The 20,880-nt window shown below is 35.9% G+C and overlaps 1 protein-coding gene across 8 annotated transcripts in view; it reads right to left on the reverse strand.

Moving 5' to 3' along the window:
• Positions 1–20,880, reverse strand: part of RTKN2 (rhotekin 2) — an 89,234-nt gene that overhangs the window by 32,879 nt on the left and 35,475 nt on the right. For all 8 annotated transcript variants that reach the window (XR_009533410.1, XM_060108844.1, XM_060108866.1 and 5 more), the window contains one exon: positions 10,710–10,804. Coding sequence is in view for 7 of the 8 variants with exons in the window: in XM_060108844.1 (XP_059964827.1) it covers positions 10,710–10,804 (95 nt within the window). In the remaining variant the exon portion in view is untranslated. The remainder of the gene's footprint in view (positions 1–10,709; positions 10,805–20,880) is intronic.

Raw genomic sequence — 20,880 nt, forward strand, 5'->3', positions numbered from 1 at the left:
TGCTAACATACATATATGGAATCTAAAAAAAAAAAAAAAAGATGGTTCTGAAGAACCTAGGGGCAGGACAGGAATAAAGACGCAGACATAGAGAATGGACTTGAGGACACAGGGAGGGGGGAAGGGTAAGCTGGGACGAAGTGAGAGAGTGGCATGGACATTTATACACTACCAAATGTAAACTAGATAGATAGTGGGAAGCAGCCACATAGCACAGGGAGATCAGCTTGGTGCTTTGTGACCACCTAGAGGGGTGGGATAGGGAGGGTGGGAGGGAGATGCAAGAAGGAGGGGATAAAAAATGGGCAGAAGACTTAAATAGGCATTTCTCCAAAGAAGATATACAGACTGCCAACAAACACATGAAAGAATGCTCAACATCATTAATCATTAGAGAAATGCAAATCAAAACTACAATGAGATATCATCTCACACCAGTCAGAATGGCCATCATCAAGAAATCTAGAAACAATAAATGCTGGAGAGGGTGTGGAGAAAAGGGAACACTCTTGCACTGCTGGTGGGAATGTGAATTGGTACAGCCACTATGGAGAACAGTATGGAGGTTCCTTAAAAAACTAAAAATAGAACTACCATATGATCCAGCAATCCCACTACTAGGCATATACCCTGAGAAAACCATAATTCAAAAAGAGACATGTACCAAAATGTTCATTGCAGCTCTATTCACAATAGCCCGGAGCTGGAAACAACCTAAGTGTCCATCAACGGATGAATGGATAAAGAAGATGTGGCACATATATACAATGGAATATTACTCAGCCATAAAAAGAAACGAAACTGAGCTATTTGTAATGAGGTGGATAGACCTAGAGTCTGTCATACAGAGTGAAGTAAGTCAGAAAGAGAAAGACAAATACCGTATGCTAACACATATATATGGAATATAAGAAAAAAAATGTCATGAAGAACCTAGGGGTAAAACGGGAATAAAGACACAGACCTACTTGAGAATGGACTTGAGGATATGGGGAGGGGGAAGGGTAAGCTGTGACAAAGCGAAAGAGAGGCATGGACATATATACACTACCAAACGTAGGGTAGATAGATAGTGGGAAGCAGCCGCAGAGCACAGGGAGATCAGCTCGGTGCTTTGTGACTGCCTGGAGGGGAGGGATGGGGAGGGTGGGAGGGAGGGAGATGCATGAGGGAGGGGATGTGGGAACAGATGTATATGTATGACTGATTCACTTTGTTATAAAGCAGAAACTAATAAAAACAATGGAAAAAAAAAAAAAAAAAAAAAAAAAAAAAAAAAAGAGACATGTACCAAAATGTTCATTGCAGCTCTATTCACAATAGCCCGGAGCTGGAAACAACCTAAGTGTCCATCAACGGATGAATGGATAAAGAAGATGTGGCACATATATACAATGGAATATTACTCAGCCATAAAAAGAAACGAAACTGAGCTATTTGTAATGAGGTGGATAGACCTAGAGTCTGTCATACAGAGTGAAGTAAGTCAGAAAGACAAAGACAAATACCGTATGCTAACACATATATATGGAATATAAAAAAAAAAATGTCATGAAGAACCTAGGGGTAAAACGGGAATAAAGACACAGACCTACTTGAGAATGGACTTGAGGATATGGGGAGGGGGAAGGGTAAGCTGTGACAAAGCGAAAGAGAGGCATGGACATATATACACTACCAAACGTAGGGTAGACAGATAGTGGGAAGCAACCGCAGAGCACAGGGAGATCAGCTCGGTGCTTTGTGACTGCCTGGAGGGGAGGGATGGGGAGGGTGGGAGGGAGGGAGATGCATGAGGGAGGGGATGTGGGAACAGATGTATATGTATGACTGATTCACTTTGTTATAAAGCAGAAACTAATAAAAAAAATAGAAAAAAAAAAAAGAAGGAGGGGATATGGGGATATATGTATATGTATAGCTGATTCACTTTCTTTTACAGCAGAAACTAACACACCATTGTAAAGCAATTATACTCCAATAAAGATGTTAAAAAAAAAAAAGAACAAATGCATGACAGGACTTCCCTGGTGGTGCAGTGGTTAAGAATCTGCCTGCCAATGCAGGGGACATGGGTTCGAGTCCTGGTCCGGGAAGATCCCACATGCCATGGAGCAACTAAGCCCGTGCACCACAACTACTGAGCCTGAGCTCTGGAGCCTATAAGCCGCAACTACTGAGACTGCATGCCACAGCTACTGAAGCCCACGCACCTAGAGCCCATGTTCTGCAACAAGAGAAGCCACCACAATGAGAAGTCCACGCACTGCAACGAAGACCCAACACACCCAAAAATAAATAAATAAATAAATAATTTTTTAAAAAATGCATGACAAAATAGATATACATGTATGTCCACTGAGAGGGCCTAGGAAAAGTGACACCTAATAGTGACAGTCTAATAGCAATGAATACACCTATAGCTCAGATCATGTCTTCTAAATATTATTTCTATTAAAAAGAACCAGTCTTCCTTGGAGAAATGGATAACTCCAGGACAGGCAGGGAAAGCACATGATGAGCCTGAAATATCTTGTTATGCCTTAAGCAAGGAAGTACTCAATGAATGAGGACATGTAAAAAGACACAGAAGCCATCTTGAATGTGTTCCCATTGGCCAAAATGGAGACAATCTGAATCTTAAACAAGATATTAGCAGATTATAATGTACTGAATAAAACTGTAAAACATGAGTCCATGTTGATATAAATAAATCAATGAATAAGTTGAAAGTCTAATAAATATACTTAGTTTTAAAGTATCCCCCTCCCACACACAAAATATGTATTAAGTACAAAGAGGAAGACAAAAAGAGTAACTTAACAGTAGAGAAGCTTAACAGACACCGCCCTAATCAAGTGAACATCATCAGTAATGGGATGAATCAAAAGATGCCACCTGATAGAATGCAATGAGAACGCAGCATCACCTCTGTGATATTTCTGCCGAAGATGCATATCCTGAGTCTCAGCCCAAGAAAACATCAGACCAACCCAAACTGAGGGAACTTCTACAAAATAACTATGAAATTTAAAAATGTCAAGGTTATGAAAGCCAAGGAATGACTGGAGAACTGATCTAAATTGAAAGAAACTAAAGAAGCATGATGATTAAATGCAATGCGTGAATCTGCACTGGATCCTTTTGTCATAAGGGACATTAGTGGAGTAACATTTGAATGGTGTCTGTATTAGTAGAAATAATAGTAATGTATTAATGCTGACTTGAATAGCTGTAGTGATGTAGCCAGATGTCTTTTAGTAGGAACAGGTATTAACATATTTGGGAGTAATGAAGCATCAGGTAAACAACTTGTTCTCATGTATTTTTTGGAGGAAAAAATCTTGATATTCAACTTTTAACTGTTCTGTAAGTCTGAAATTGTTTTAAAAAGTTCTTTCAAAAAACATTGATAGGGGCTTCCCTGGTGGCACAGTGGTTGAGAGTCCACCTGCCGATGCAGGGGACACGGGTTCGTGCCCTGGTCCGGGAGGATCCCACGTGCCGCGGAGCAGCTGGGCCCGTGGGCCATGGCCACTGAGCCTGCGCGTCCGGAGCCTGTGCTCCGCAACGGGAGAGGCCACAACAGTGAAAGGCCCGCGTACCGCAAAAAAACCCAAAAAACATTAAGATAGTCCTTTAATGTAGTGTGCAGGTAGGTATACAACCTTTATAACTGTATGGAAGGAAAGCACTGCATAATTTATTCTGTGTATTGGGGTATAAATAAAAATGCAACATATGGTCCTATGTTCACACTGGACCACACAAAAAATGTCTGTAAAGTTTTCACTGCACCCATGTTGGTAAGTGCCTGTTAAATGACTAACCATTGGCTATTACTATCATTGACCAAAAGGTCTTAGTAAGTCCAGAAAATAAAACATTTTTTGTAAAAAAAGAATTATTTAATATATAGAAGCAGTGTAGCCAAGGCTTGACACATCAGTTAAATGAAAAAGACCAGCATAAGTGAAGAGCACAAAGTTAAAGCAAAAACAGTTTTTTAACAATTTACCTGCTCAACATTCTACTAAAGAATAGCATACCACAAATTGTCTGGGACTATTCAACTCTTTGTTAAAGCTGCTATCTTTTAGAAACAAAGGGTTTGATCTGAGATAAATAAGTGTATAAATACAATACAGTCAATGATTTAAAAATGCAGACACGGGCTTCCCTGGTGGCGCAGTGGTTGAGAGTCCGCCTGCTGATGCAGGGGACACGGGTTCGTGCCACGGTCTGGGAAGATCCCACATGCCGTGGAGCGGCTAGGCCTGTGAGCCATGGCTGCTGAGCCTGCGCGTCCGGAGACTGTGCTCCGCAACAGGAGAGGCCACAACAGTGAGAGGCCCGCGTATTGCAAAAAAAAAAAAAAAAAAAAAGGCAGACATAAATAAATAAATGAGAATCTCCTTTTCTAAAATAGGCAGGAAATGAAATAAAAATTCTATAAAAGCATGCATCTACATAATACAATTGAAATCACCCTTGTGATTTATGAGTTTAAAGTTTGAAAGCGAATTTCTTTACATAGCAAACCCAGATTTATGAATGGCTTGTTTTTAAGTTAGGATCCACCTCCTAAAGAATCAGAATCATAAATGATTAGTTTTTCAGACCAGTCACAATCAATAATGTATCTGGAACCTAAGTACCACATGTAACAGTGTGCTTCTCTAGTAAAATAAGTTCAGATTTCATGGGACACCAAGAAAAATAATTCCTTCCTCATTGCAGACCTTGAAAAGGGACACTGGATGTAAAATTCTTTGCTCTACAGATCACGTGCCACATACACTGCAATCAACTTTTACTTCCTACATAGGTTTCTCTACAGCTCATGACCACTGTAGAATAACGCAGAGTCACAGCTTCTTCTCCCTACTTCTGACAAGAAATACAGCATCTAGGCTATTTACTTAACTTGCCCGAGTATCAATTTCTCATTCTTAAAATACTACCTATTAAGTACTAGGGTTGCTGTGAAATCACATAAGATAGTGTGTGCATGACATTTGTTGCTGTGTCTGGCATGTAAAAGATGTTTCTCATAATTTCATATCCAGGGCACTCTCACTCCCCAAACCATATCCTTTCCATTTCTCAATGCTGTCTTTCTGCCCTTGTGCAACACATTTAATCAAAATACTTAATTCTTCTTTTCTAATCAAAGGTGGTATTAGGACAAGATGAAATGAAACAGGAAGTGAAAGAGCAGTTTGACTTTTCATTACTTAAAGATTTTATCTAATTCATCTGTAGTTTCAGATGGGGAGCAAAATGGAGTTTAAAAATGACAGCAACAACAAAAACAAAACACAGGCAAGAGAAAGAATCGATAACATCTCAGTTCCGTGTGAGTCAATCTTTACAATGTGGTTTCATTGTTTTATAAAAAGTATAAAAATTTCTTGATGACAAATATAAGCCTTAAGATATCATTTTGGCTTTTTCCTTAAACTAGTACAAGTAATAAAGTTGAGTTATAAATTTCAAAAATCTTGTATTTCCTCTTTATTTTATAGTATTTGGTAGACATTGATATAAATTTATTTAGGAAACCCTATTAAAGATAGATTTATTAATGAATAAATCAGAGGGTGGCTTTTTTCTGTATAAAATTTTGTTTCTTTTTAATTACAAGCTTTCCTTTTTTTCAAAATATAATTGATTTACGAGATTTTAATTTATACACATTTCTAGAGATATACCTATCACATCAAAAGGGTTAGGCATATAGGTTAGTGTTCTTAAAATTTTTTTCTGTGGAATCTACAAGTTCCAGTGTCAACAGTTTTTGGGTATTATTGCTGTAAGCACAGGTCTTTTCACAGTCTTTAACATGCTAGTCTTTATTGTGTTTCTCAAAGAAAGAAGTATACCACATAGTTCCCATGCTTATTTGCTCAGGAGTATTTTATTAAAGGAGAATCTAGTAATATCTTATAGAACACTGAAGACAAGTGACACTGCTAAAATCAATGATTTCTTTGTGAATTTTATTCCTTTCCACAACCTTCAGGTGACTTGGTTGAAAGAATGGGACCTTTCATCATCAATTCCATTATTCACACATCGATAGTATTTTGAGTCTTTAGGTGCTTTATCAGTAATCATGCCTAACCGGAATGCATAGCAGAAAGAGCCCAGCCTTTCCTGGATTACTTAAAGTCTGGCTCGACCACTGGCTAGCTACATAATCTGGTATGTTACATTCTCTAAGCTGTATTTTACTCATTTGTAAAATATAAATGATAACAAAATGAGGAACTTGTGAAAGCACAGAGCTAGCCAGTGTTAGAACTAGAATACGAATCTAAGGCTGATGGCTCCACAGTCTCCACTGTTAATCACTTCACTGTGATGCTCCCTTATAACTACGTCTCACAGAGACTAAGAATAAAAACTGCTTTAACAGTGTTCATTTATTTATTTATATTTTATTGTGGTATGAACATGTAATAGGAGATGTACTCTCTTAACAGATTTTTAGTGTACAATACAGTATAGTTAACAAATGTTATAATGTTGTACAGCAGATCTCTAGAACTTATTCATCTTGTATAACTGAAGCTTTAGATCTGTTTATTAGCAGCTCCTCCTTTCTCCTTCTCCTAGCCCCAGGAACTGCCATTCGACTCTCTGCTTCTAATAGTTTGTCTATTTTAGATACCTCATATAAGTGCAATCAGGTAGTATTTGTCCTTCTGTGACTGGCTCTTTCAGTTAGCATAATGTCCTCAAGGATCATTCATGTTGTCACATATTGCAGAATTTCCTTTTTCAAGGCTGAATAATATTTCAATGAACAATGTCTGGCACATAATAGGCACTCAACATATGGTGATAATATTGTTAATTCTAGAGAAATAACACAAATAGAATTAAACAAACTTAATTTGCCAAGTTTTCTGATAAAATTGACAATGCTAATACTATTGCAAACTTCAAGTTTTGGATGATAGAAGGCTTGATTCGATTGTTCAGACCTATCTTCCCACTGAAAACTACTAAAAATGCTGAACCAAATATATTTTAAAACTTTTCCCCAGAGCAACAAAGAGGTAACAAAACTATAATAAACTATCAGTACAAATCTGATGTGAGAACCAGTGAGTTAAATGAGCACAGAAGCTGTGTTTGTCCTGAGAGCATTTGCCAATCCCAGAAAATCTCAATTTATGACTTAATGATCCTGCAAGACGAGGGAAACAGAACAGAAATCACAGTCTAGGACCTGAACAATGTAGGCAGATTAATGGGAGGATTCTCCTCATATTAAACTGATATCCCAAAGGAATCACCAACAGAGTAGTGGTGAACCATAAGTAAACCAACTGAACTGCCCAGGATTCCCATTGCCTGGAGGTAGGGATGCAAAGAAACTCAGACATGGTCTTTGGATAAAGTGAGCCCAGAATGATAGTCTCACCAGGTGCCTGCGAGATGCAAACAGAGACACCGAGCATTAATTTATTCCTCTATGTAGACTTTCAATTACAATGACAAGCACATGAAGATAACTAGACATGCAAGGAATTGAGACATCATGAGTGAGAACCAGTTAAAAAAAAGAGAGAAACTGATCAAGAAAGACTTTATATATCTGAATCATTAGCCATAGACTATAAAACAGCTATGCCTACTCTTTTAATAAAAACCTAAAAGATAATATTAACAATATATGCAGAGAATAAAAAGTGAAAAGTGGCATAGCAGATTTGAAAAAGCCAAACAGAACTTCTAGAAATAAGAAGTACAATAAGTGAAATGAAGAACTTGGTATACAGATTTATCAGCAGATCAGACAGAGCTGCAAAGAGAATAAAGGAAATAGAAGATAGTGCATTAAAAATCCAGAAAAGCAGCAAAGACAGACAAAAAGATGAGGAATACATCATAAAGGGTATTAAATATAGAGGATACAGTCAGAAAGACTAGCATAGGTGTACTAGGAATGCTACAGGGAGAAAGGCAATAGAATGGATCAGAGGCTGCCTGAATAGACAAGTAAGATTTTGTCCAGAAATAATAAAAGACATCCATCAATTTAAAGAAGTTCAAGGATTTCCAAAAGCAGCAAAAATAAAATTAAATTCTACACCTATAGCATGGTGAAGCTTCAGAAAACCAAAGACAAAGAGAAAATTAAAAGTTACCTTCACAGAAGCAACACACTGACAAATGATTTTCGACAGACAGTACAAGATGCCAGAAGGTACTGGAATTATATCTTTAATATTCACAAAGTAAAATATTAAAGTGCTGAACTTCTACATCATGTAAAAAATATCTTTCAAGAATGAAGCTAAACAAAGTCATCTTCAGACATACACAAAGAAGAACTAAGAAGTATGATATTAGCAGAACATACTAAAATAAATTCTAAGGATTACACTTCAAGTAGCAGGAAAATAATACCAGATGTAAGGTATAAGACACAAGCAGTACATGGAAACATGCAGGCAAATCTAAACAAATATTAAGTGTATAAAACATCTTGTGAAACTTAAAAACCAAACAGAATTATATAACAACAGCACATAGGTCAAAGAAATGGAGTTTATTCTAAAGTCCTTGCAGGATCTAAGAAAAAGGTAAAATTATCTTTTAATTTTAGACTTAAGTATGATTAATAAAATTTCTAGAGGTAATGTCTAAAAGATGAGAAAAAGAATTATAACTTTAATTACAACAAGGAAAAACTGAAATGATAAAACTATCAATCCTTAAAGACACAAGAAAGGGAAAACCACCATGGAATAAGTAAGACAAACAGAAAACACAGAATATGATGGTAGATTTAAACTCAAATACTTAATATCATATAATATGGGTTATAAACTATTTGATACTGAATGCAAAATACTGGTTTATCTTGGTTTTTAATATACAACCATCATAGACCAGAGATATCTCTCACTAGCCAATGCTTTTGTCAGTGTTTACACATATACTGACGTAACGAGTGATCCACAGAATCACTCATGCCTACCTTCTGTTGGTAGCAAGCAGAGGATATACAGGAAGGTAGGGCTAAATTAATCTTAAACCTTTTTCTCTAGATGATAATTTGTAGTTATAATTTATTAAAAAGAAATATATAGCAAGGTGAAGAAGGGAGGTAAGTGATTAGAAGATTTGTAAAACAGCAGGAGCACTCTCCACGCTCCAAGATTATTTTTACCTATGATGAAAAATATAGAGTAGTGTTGGTAAAGTCGTTTGGAAATATGATTTGGGTTACTTATTCTTTTTCATTTTTTGAAGTATAATATATAAAATTATATACTACCTTCCTTATACCTTTTGTTGTAAAGATAGATGGCTCTGTACATTTTTTAAGTTTCGCACTAAAAAATTACATTCAAAATAGAGAAAAGTTCATAAAATATAAATGTACGGTTTAACAAATAACTATGAGATGAATATGTGCATAACCATCTCTGTGTCAAGAAATAAAACATTGGCAACACTACTTCTCCTCAGTTACCTAGGTGTAAATATGACCTAACTTGTATGGTATTCACTTCCTTGTGTTCTTTATGGTTTTACCACCTATGTGTGCTTCCCTAAAAAATATAATTTAGCTCTTACTGGTTTGAACTTGATGTAGATGGAATCATATTATGTCTTCTTAGTGACTTTTTGCTCATCATCAAAATTTTTTTATGTATGTTAAAATTTTTTTGTCAAGTTTTGGAGAAAAACATAAATTTTCCTGTGTAAACACTGACAAAAATATTAGCTAGTGAGAGATCTCTCTGGTCTATGTTGGTTGTATATTAAAAACCAAGATAAATCAAACCAATAAATCAAATGCTTTAAGCCTTAAACTTATACAGTAATGTATGGCAATTATTTCTCAATAAAACTGAAAAAAATACCCAAAACCAAGAGGCATTCTCCCAGGGAACAACATTCCATGCAGTATGCCATTGTTTATTAAAGAAGTGCGTGCATGCATTGCATTCCTGCTACATGTATATATATTTTTTGTGATAGAGATTTTATTACATATTTAGTAAGAGACAAAGAAGGTTTATGAAACATATCACCTGGCCCAATTAATAAAAATTCTCATCAGACTTTACATGGTAATTCTATTTTTAATTTTTTGAAGAATGACCACACTGTTTTCCACAGTGGTTGTACCATTTTACGTTTCCATCAGCAGTGCACAATGATTCCAGTTTGTCCACATCCTGGCCAATACTCGCTATTTTCTATTTCTTTTTATTTATTTATTTTTAATAATGGCCATCCTAATGGGTGTGAAGTGCTTTCTCATTGTGGTTTTGATTTGTGTTTTCCTAAGGATTAATGATCTTGAGTACCTATTCATGCTTTTACTGGCTTCCTCAATTTCAAATTTGAAAATAAGATACATCTTTGACAACTAGAAGAGTGGTAAAGTCACCAATTTCAAGTCAAAGACAAGGATTCAGAATATGCAAAACCTTTCTGTTCTCACCAAGCAAGCCTCACAAACAAACCTCTAGTAAACAGTAGAAAGAGAAAAATAAACTTTCTGCTTTTGGGGAAAAGGGACAGACATATTTTCAAGAATCCACAGAGTCACTCGTGCCTACATTATTTAAGCCAATAACCACTTCAGGGGAACATATTAAAATTAGAAATTATTACTGTCACCACACATATATTGACATAACATGTATAATAAGTAAAATATAGACTGTACTTACCATCCCCATTAATAGACAGATTATGGGTCTTGAAGCTATTCTCAGCACTTTCCAAGCTCAGGGTAGTATGAGCTAGCAAACTGTACTTTGCACCACTAATAGTGAGAAAAAAGACATGTTTTAAGTATCTTAGTATATTTTCCACTACATAAAATATTTAGATGTTCAACAACAACAAAATAAACAACCCGATTAAAAAACGGGCAAAGGTCTTAAACAGACATTTCTCCAAAGAAAATATACAAATGGCCAATAAAAACATGAAGAGATACTCAAGATCATTAATCCTTAGGAAAACACAAATCAAAACCACAATGAGAAAGCACTTCACACCCATTAGGATGGCCATTATTAAAATAAATAAATAAAAAGAAACAAAGCAACGAGTGTTGGCCAGGATGTGGACAAACTGGAATCATTGTGCACTGCTGATGGAAACGTAAAATGGTACAACCACTATGGAAAACAGTGTGGTCATTCTTCAAAAATTTAAAAATAGAATTACCATGTAAAGTCTGATGAGAATTTTTATTAATTGGGCCAGGTGATATGTTTCATAAACCTTCTTTGTCTCTTACTAAATATGTAAAAATCTCTATCACAAAAAATATATATACATGTAGCAAGAATGCAATGCATGCAGGCACTTCTTTAATAAACAATGGCATACTGCATGGAATGTTGTTCCCTGGGAGAATGCCTCTTGGTTTTGGGTATTTTTTTCAGTTTTATTGAGAAATAATTGCCATACATTACTGTATAAGTTTAAGGCTTAAAGCATTTGATTTATTGGTTTGATTTATCTTGGTTTTTAATATACAACCAACATAGACCAGAGATATCTCTCATCAGCCAATGTTTTTTGTCAGTGTTTACACAGGAAAATTTATGTTTCTTTCTCCAAAACTCGACAAAAAAATTTTAACAAAACAATGCATGAGTAGAATTTTAAGTTACATTCTGAATACGATTGGTATAATTCAGACTCCTATGTAGACTACTGGGAAAGTCCACTAAGTATCAACAAATCTCCACTGTTGCTAGAGCTAAGAGGCACTAGCCTCATTCTCAGTGTGGGCCATTCTCTGCTATTTTCACTTATCCTGAACAAATTTCTATAGTGTTTCCATAATTAGCTCTTATTTTTCCCTACTGTTACATAAAAAGTGCCCCCCCAAAGTGGAGGAAGTATTTTTAAAAACTGTGGAGAAAGAATAGGAGCAATTGAGAACAGCAATTTGAATGGAAGAGTAAATATTACTACACACAAAACTATTAACCATCATATGAGTTGTTTGGTGATCAGGGCACAATGTGTTAAACATGATCTCAACATGATAATTTGTCACTGATACATAGGTTTTATGCAACATTACAATTGTTCCTACTTAAAATAATGGTAAATAGACTCCCTATCAGCATTTTAGTGCAAAATATGTTACTTTCAGGAACAGATTATTGACAGTAAGTGGATAAGTGATGCTACGTGTATCTGACAAACAAGACGGCCGTGTGGCTGGAGTACAGTGAGGGAGAGTGAGACAAGATGTCTAAAAGGTAAGAAGGGGCAGACACTCTACACTGCAGTAGGGCATGCCCTGTAGGGCATGATAAGGACCCCGGATTTTATTCTGAGTGAGATGGGAAGCAAGTGGTAGATTTGGAGCAGAGGCATATGCTATGATATGACTTGTATTTTTAAATGATCCCTCTGGCTGCCATGTTGAGAACAGACCACAGAGGCCAAGAGTGAAAATGGTAATGCCAACTAGAAAGCTACTGCACCTCACCAGTCCAGAGCTGATGCAGGTCTGGAACAGGGTGGTAGTTGATGGGGTGGTGAGAAGTGCTAAGATTCCTGATATAGTCTTAAAGTTGACCCAATGTGGTCATGGGATGTAAAAGAAAGGACAGAGTCAAGGACAACTCCAAGGCTCTTGGCCTGAGCAACTAGAAAAAGCGAACTGTCATTAACTGCAAGGAGGCTGGCTGAGAGAATGGATATGGGAAGTAAGAGTTTAGTTTTGAACAGATTAAGTTTGAGAATGGGTTGTAGGGTAGGCAGGTGGATATATGAATCTGCAGTTAGGAGAGGAAAAACTATTCAAGAAATTAAATTTGGGAGTTACCAGTATATAGATGAAATTCAATGAAAGTTAGTTAAATAAAATGTGTGAACTGAATATTGGGACACAAGTACTCCATCATTTCAGATTAAGTTGAAGAGCAATGAACAAAGGAGAGAGGCAAGGGACAGTCACTGAGGCGGAAGAGAAACCCCGAAAGTGGTATCCTGGAAGCCAAGTTCAAAAAGTGTTTCAGGAGAGTGAGCAGTTGTGTTGAATAATGCTGAAAGGTCCAGGAGGAGGAATAATGATAAATGACCATGGTACTTGGCAACACGTAGATCACTGCTGACCTTGACAAGAGCAGCTTCTGAACGATGGATGAAACTTGACTGAAATGGTTCAAGAGAGAATGGGAGGACAAAAAGTGGAGATAGAGAATATAAAAAACTTTTCTGTAAAGAATAGCTGTTAAATGGGGCAGAGGAAATGTGAAGCATTTCAGCATGTTTGTATGTTTTTGGAAATGATGCAGGAGAAGAAAAACTGAAGATGTAGTAGAAGTGGGGGACATGTGCAGGAGCCTACTTCTGCGTACTTGAGAAGATGGGATCTAGTGTACAGGTAGGTGGTCTCAGATGGAGCAAAGGCAGTTACAAGGAAGGAAAGCAGCAAATAAAGATACAGTTGCAGGTAGGCTGATAGATTCGGTTGATGGAGGATATGCAAGTTCTCTTCTGATTACTTCAGCAGCAACAATGATATAGGAAATGAAGTCATCAGCTTTGAATAAGGAGTGGAGAGGAGTGGGTAGTGGAGGTTTCATAAGAGAGAGTGACACAATGTGAAATACTCTGACGAGAGGTAAAGTGGAGGGCTACAGACACTTAGTAGGATTGCACATACTGGAACTCACTTAAGGTTAGTGATCCCTCTAAAGTGAGACCAGTCAGTATGACTATTTTCTCCAGGTTCCTCATCTATTCCTCATGAGTGCAGGTGCAGAAGAGCTAAAGGCAGGATTTAACCAAGGTTGAAGTTTTTCCAAGGTAAGTATGACAAAAGGAGAGAAATGCTAGGAAAGAACAAAATGGTAAATCATAGAACTTTAGCCAAGTTGGAGTCAGAGTACTGAAAGGAGAAAGCTGGAAATGTGGGAGGTGGTAGATAGTGTGGGACACTACTACAGAGACCAGACAAGATCTAGGGTACAACTGTGGGGTGGATGGCTAAAATAGGCACGAGAACAAGATCACTGGAGACAAAGAGGTCATCAAACTTAGAGGTCAAGGTATTAGATGGACAGTCGATATGTATTTTAAATCCAAGAAGAAAAGTACCTGAAATAGTGAGAGGCAGAGACTGGGAGAGAAAGAGAATGAAGATACTTTGTGTTTTATTTTTAGGAGTGATGTAATTTATTCTCGCTGACCACTAAAAACATCAGAGTATGCGTCACTTCAGGAATAGCATCATTTCCATACACAGTGCAGTACAAAATACTGCTTTTAGTGCGCACAGGAAGTAGCTATGTTATAGGCTGTGCATATGCACTGAGTGCGCTGGAGAGGTGACAACCTGTGTGACAGAAGAGGCTAAAATTATGTGATGACCCAAGTATATGTTTAATTTTTTTCTCAGGCCTTAAAAAGTAATTGTAACTAAGACACCTTTTCCTCAACTACTTTAAGGTAAACATGTAATACATTTGCCTCTATTTCCAATGAATTACACATCTTAAAATAACAATACAAAAAAAGTTATTGATAACCTCCCCTAAGAATAAGCTATGAGAGAGACAGTTGATAGATAGTGGTCATTAAAATGATCATGTGAAGACTCTGTAATAACTCAAGAAGAAAATGTGTGTGTGTATATACATGCATGTATATGAATGTATAGTATAATTATGAATATCTATCCCCCAAGGCTAGGAATTTTAAAACCTGGAGGAAAAATATCAATTCAAAATTATAAAAAGTATTTGAGTTAGGGTGAACTATGAATACATTTTTTTCTCTTCTAGATTCTATTTCTCAAGTTAATATTACTTTTGTAATGAAATAATAAATGCTGTAGGATTTGTGAAGTGGTAGTAGGATGAAAACCTCCCCCCAAAATCAGAGACATGCAAAGCTTTGTAATACTACATCTACCTATGTGCAGTTTAAGGCACTTTAACACGCAATATCTTTAACAGTTCACAATAACTACTTAAGGTAGGCAGGGCAGATATTTTGGTCCATATTTTCAAATGATGAAACTGAAGTTCAGAGAATGTAATTGACTTGCCTATAACTAGCAAGTAGTACACTGGAAACAGAATCCCACTATACTTTATTTACTACCTTCATACTTCCTTAAGAATTTTGAGTGCAGGAAACATGACTTACTAACGTTTAAATCCAAAGTACCACGTGATATAACTGCTGAATTATAATTTCTAGGATGATTAAATGAATGAATAAACAAAATTATACCCAATAGGTGAGTAATTCCTTAGTTATTTTTGAACACTGCATTATCTTTCATACTACCAAACCATTAACACCACTGTTCCTCAAAACATAAATAATCCACTTATTCTGCACAAGGATATTTGTTTTGTAACTTCAATCTAATTTAAAATGTGGTATACTGGCTTATTTTTTTTAATACACATTTTTGTCCAGTAAATCATCACTCTCAATTTTACTAGTTTTCACAATTGTTTAAAATTACAATTTATACAATGAAGAATAATGTACTAAATGGTTCTCAAGGAGCATAAAATAGTTAATTCAGCTATTAGAAACAATGGGAAAATCTAGCTACAGGAATTTCAGTAAGCTAAATTCCACAAATAAAATGAGTAAATGAATCACACCAGGGAGCATGCTAAAAATTACCAAAAATGTTCACTGTCTTCTTTCAGATCAAACAATACTTTATGATGATATTTCAAGTTACTTCATTTTTAAACCATGACTAATTACAATGCCAATGCTTCCAAAATCAACAATGATCTCAGTTTTAAAACATTCTTGTCAGGATAACGTTTTCTTACTAAAACATTACTCTCATTCTTTTTAGCCAACCCTAATATTGAGTTCCCAAAAGTTTAATCAGCTACATTTTTTTAAAAAACAAATAGGCCAATTGTTGTAACATTTGATGGAGTGGGGGTTCCAAAAATGTTATGAAAAAATAAATGACTACCTTAAACGGTAGTCTGAAAAAAATGCACTCTTTTGTCAGGAAGAACAGCTATATTTGAGCACATGCCATATTATTAGAGAAGATATAGTTTGCCCATTTTGGTTAAAAATTAAAAGCTATATTAGGAATCTTCTCATTGAACTTGATCACTATGAAAGAAACAAAAATTGATCCTCTTATGCATTCTGATTACTAATGTTATTCTCAAACTCCTATCAGGGTGCTGAAGTGGTCACTTAAGGAAGTATCAGGTAAGAGTAGTCCTGGGCTATGAGTTTAACCTAGTATACTTGGTATTCACACCAGAAGCTCAAAAGAATGCTGGTATTAGAGGAATATAATTTGGTGAAGTGTTATAAAAGGTTTTACCCTATCTTTTGATCAGCTTTAATGGTATAAATAAGCAAATGGCAGGCAAGTTTCACGGGAAATGTTGATAAGGAAAACTGGTGTTTGGATTCAGGAATAAACCAAATAAAATGACAAATCTGAACAGGAGAATGAACACTTCAAGACAAATATGTCAGTCCCTATTACAAAGAGCTTAATAGCAATAATGTTATTCTCAAAAACACCTCTAGGCTTTGAAGAGGAGTATAGGTTAAACACAAGTTCCAACATCACTTAGAGTATCTTCTATGAAATGATAAACATTGTTTTTTCAATTTTAAAATATCTGTCTACATTTTATAATCCTATGAAGGTTTTTAAACTGAAGTGCTTCAGCATGAATTTGAAAAAATAATTCAGAAAAAGCACTGGTCTCAGAACAGTAAAAATAGTAACAATAATAGTAACAGCTACATTTATTAAATGCTTACTACATACCAAGCTCATGAACTACCTTTTTGAATCTCATAATAATCCAATGGAGTTAGATATTATTACATTATTATTATTCCCATTTTACAGAGGGAAAAATAAAAACCCAGAGTAAATTAATCTGTCTTGGGTCACACAAATAATAAATGACAGGATAAAAAAACCAAGTATTCCCTGCCAAACAATGAAATTTTAAACTGTTTGAGAAGCCCAGTCATTGTTTTTACATGCTTGAAAGGTATATGAAACCCTAAAACGTCTCTAAGGAGCCTTCTAAAAATAGATAATTATGTCTAAGCATCTTTACCTTTCATGAGAAAACTGAGGCCCAGGAAATAGTGTAACTTGTTCAGGACACTACTGGTCCTGTTTTTTTGTTTTTTTTTTTTTAACATCTTTATTGGAGTATAATTGCTTTACAATGGTGTGTTAGTTTCTGCTTTATAACAAAGTGAATCAGCTATACATATACATATATCCCCATATCCCCTCCCTCTTGCGTCTCCCTGCCACCCTCCCTATCCCACCCCTCTAGCTGGTCACAAAGCACCAAGCTGATCTCCCTGTGCTATGTGGCTGCTTCCCACTAGCTATTTTACATTTGGTAGCGTATAAATGTCCATGCCACTCTCTCACTTCGTCCCAGCTTACCCTTCCCCCTCCCCGTGTCCTCAAGTCCATTCTCTACATCTGCATCTTTATTCCTGTTCTGCCCCTAGGTTCTTCGGGACTTTTTTTTTTTTTTAGATTCCATATATATGTGTTAGCATACGGTATTTGTTTTTCTCTTTCTGACTTACTTCACTCTGTATGACAGACTCTAGGTCCATCCACCTCACTACAAATAACTCAATTTCATTTCTTTTTATGGCTGAGTAATATTCCATTGTATATACGTGCCACATCTTCTTTATCCATTCATCTGTCAATGGACACTTAGGTTGCTTCCATGTACTGGCAATTGTAAATAGTGCTGCAATGAACATTGTGGTACATGACTCTTTTTGAATTATGGTTTTCTCAGGGTATATGCCCAGTAGTGGGATTGCTGGGTCATATGGTAGTTCTATTTGTAGTTTTTTAAGGAACCTCCATACTGTTCTCCATAGTGGCTGTATCAATTTACATTCCCACCAACAGTGCAAGAGGGTTCCCTTTTCTCCACACCCTCTCCAGCATTTACTGTTTGTAGATATTTTGATGATCAGTGTGAAGTGATACATCATTGTAGTTTTGATTGGCATTTCTCTAATGATTAGCAATGTTGAGCATCCTTTCATGTGTTTGTTGGCAATCTGTATATCTTCTTTGGAGAAATGTCCATTTAGGTCTTCTGCCCATTTTTGGATTGGGTTGTTTGTTTTTTTTTGATATTGAGCTGCATGAGCTGCTTGTAAATTCTGGAGATTAATCCTTTGTCAGTTGCTTCATTTGCAAATATTTTCTCCCATTCTGAGGGTTATCTTTTCGTCTTGTTTATGTTTTCCTTTGCTGTGCAAAAGCTTTTAAGTTTCATTAGGTCCCATTTGTTTATTTTTGGTTTTGTTTCCATTTCTCTAGGAGGTGGGTCAAAAAGGATCTTGCTGTGATTTATGTCAGAGTGTTCTGCCTATGTTGGTCCTGGTTTTTTTTTTTTAATAAAGAATTTTGCTGCTTAAAAACGTTTTAAAACTACTAACTTGGTGATTATCTCTTTCAGTTCTAAAATCTATGCTTCAAACTAGAAATACAATTGTTCAATCATCAAAAAGACAGAGTTCCATTACCTTATAGTTGAATTAAAGCATTTTCCAGCAAATACTTGATATCATCTTAATCTAGAAAAGTTTTAAGATGGCCTTAATTCTAAAGGAAGAAAATTAAAGGGTCTCCCTTCCTCCTTTTTAACGACATTTATATTAGCAAAGATTTACATCTTCTATGCCTTCTTTTTTTCGGTGGATGGGACCCATTCAACAATCATGAAATCAATTTAATGATTCATAAATGGAATTAAAAGAAACTGAAAATAACTAGAATTTAAAAAGTCAAGTGACTATACTATAAATAGCAAGGGCTAAGTATTGCTTCACGAAATCTGTCTGCTTATGTTACTGTGCATTCAGTAATAATGTAAAATGTATTTCTTACTGTGGATCTCAATCAAAATAAACTGAAAGCCACAATGCTAGAGTCCCAAGTCACTTTCACATGTAATATATCTGATATGAAAAGAGTTATTTAGTTACATTTTGATGATTGATTTTTCCAGGATCTACACCTAAAATATTTTGCTTTTTGTAATTACAGTAAAATTACTTACATGCTGAAGAGCCAACCCTACCAAGACATGCAAAGGAATTCTAGGAATGCAGCCTGTACAACAGTTTTCCCAAGAAACATAAAGATAAAAATACTTGTAAAGAAACAAACATAATGTTTAAAGAAAGTATCTGAAAGAAACCAGGGCTCCTTGAAGAGATGGTGATTCCAACTGTGGGCAGAAAAACAAAAGATGAACATGGAACACGTTCCCTGGCCAGAAAGCAAAGAAGCTAATCAGAGATTAGGTTGTGTCAAAGGACACAGAGTCAGCTTAAAGGTTTCCCACTGATCAAAGATGGGACAAATTGGCTTCAAAGAGAATAACTGTAATAGATTGAAATACAAATATATAAAAATATGAGAGTTCAAATAAAACAAAACATTGACCACCTCCATGCTAGAACATCAACGTATTATTCTAAAATGAAGGAACCAAGTATTTTTTTCCTCCTTCTCCTCCACCAATTTTTTTGCATTTATATCCAGAGAGTTAATGAAAGAAAGTTCTTCTTTGAGAGAATTCTAGGTTTAAAAATAAATGCAGAACTTCCCTGGTGGCCCAGTGGTTAAGAATCTGCCTGCCAATGTAGGAGACATGGGTTAGAGCCCTGGTCCGGGAAGATCTCACATGCCATGGAGCAACTAAGCCCACGCGCCACAACTACTGAGCCTGTGCTCTAGAGCCCACAAGCCACAACTACTGAAGTGTGCGTGCCTAGAGCCCGTGCTCCACAACAAGACAAGCCACCGCAATGAGAAGCCTGTGCACCGCAATGAAGAGTAGCCCCTGCTCTCTGCAACTAGAGAAAGCCCGTGCACCACAACAAAGACCCAGCACAACCAAAAATAAATAAATAAATATTTTTTTTAAAAAAGAGAGAGAAAAGAATCAAGATAAAATATAAATAAATAAAGGACAAATTTAGAAAGTCACCAAATTATAACCTCTAATGAAATAATGAATGACCTGCAATAGCTGCTAACACCATTACACAGAAGATTGATAGGGAACTTCATAATGAATGGATCAGGCTGACAACACCTGAACCCACTGGTCAGTTTTAACATGAGTAAAAGTGAGACAAGACCTCCAAATGGGATACAGTAGAAAGTACATTGTCCTAAAAGAGAACCTGAAACTAATCAGTCCTCTAGATCTGACTACAAGTTGTAGGAAACACAGGGGATAGAAAAAGATGTTTAAAAAGACCACAAAGATGTAATCAGATAAATTCAAAATATGGGAAATGTATAAGATCTGGCTTCTTCAATAAATAATGGCAAGGAAAAAAGTAGATGGGAAATTGTTAAAGATTAAAAGAAACTTAAAAGACTCACCTAAATGCAATGTTGTAGACCTTGTTTGCATCTTGACTTGCACAGATCAGAAGAGAACTTCCTCAGAATTGGGGCAATTTGAACACAGACTGGACATCAGATGATATTCAGAACTTATTTTTTATTTTGTTAGATGTGATAATGGTATTGTGGTTTTGTTATAAAGAAAAAAATATTTTAAAAAATCTTTAAGACTAATGCATGACATATGCAGAAATCCAATTAGTAGACTGATATGTAGCAAACAACTTAACATGTAGATAGTCCCTTTTCAAGAAAAATAATTCATCTTTCTGCTAGATACTGGAATTCCAAATCACTAAAAGCACACTGTCACCCAACTTTCTACTTTCTTTTTTTAAATTAATTAATTTATTTATTTTTGACTGCATTGGGCCTTCGTTGCTGCATGCGGGCTTTCTCTAGTTGCGGCAAGCAGGGGT

This window comes from Mesoplodon densirostris, chromosome 1 (genome assembly GCF_025265405.1).
Source record: "Mesoplodon densirostris isolate mMesDen1 chromosome 1, mMesDen1 primary haplotype, whole genome shotgun sequence".
NCBI classification, from domain to species: domain Eukaryota; kingdom Metazoa; phylum Chordata; class Mammalia; order Artiodactyla; family Ziphiidae; genus Mesoplodon; species Mesoplodon densirostris.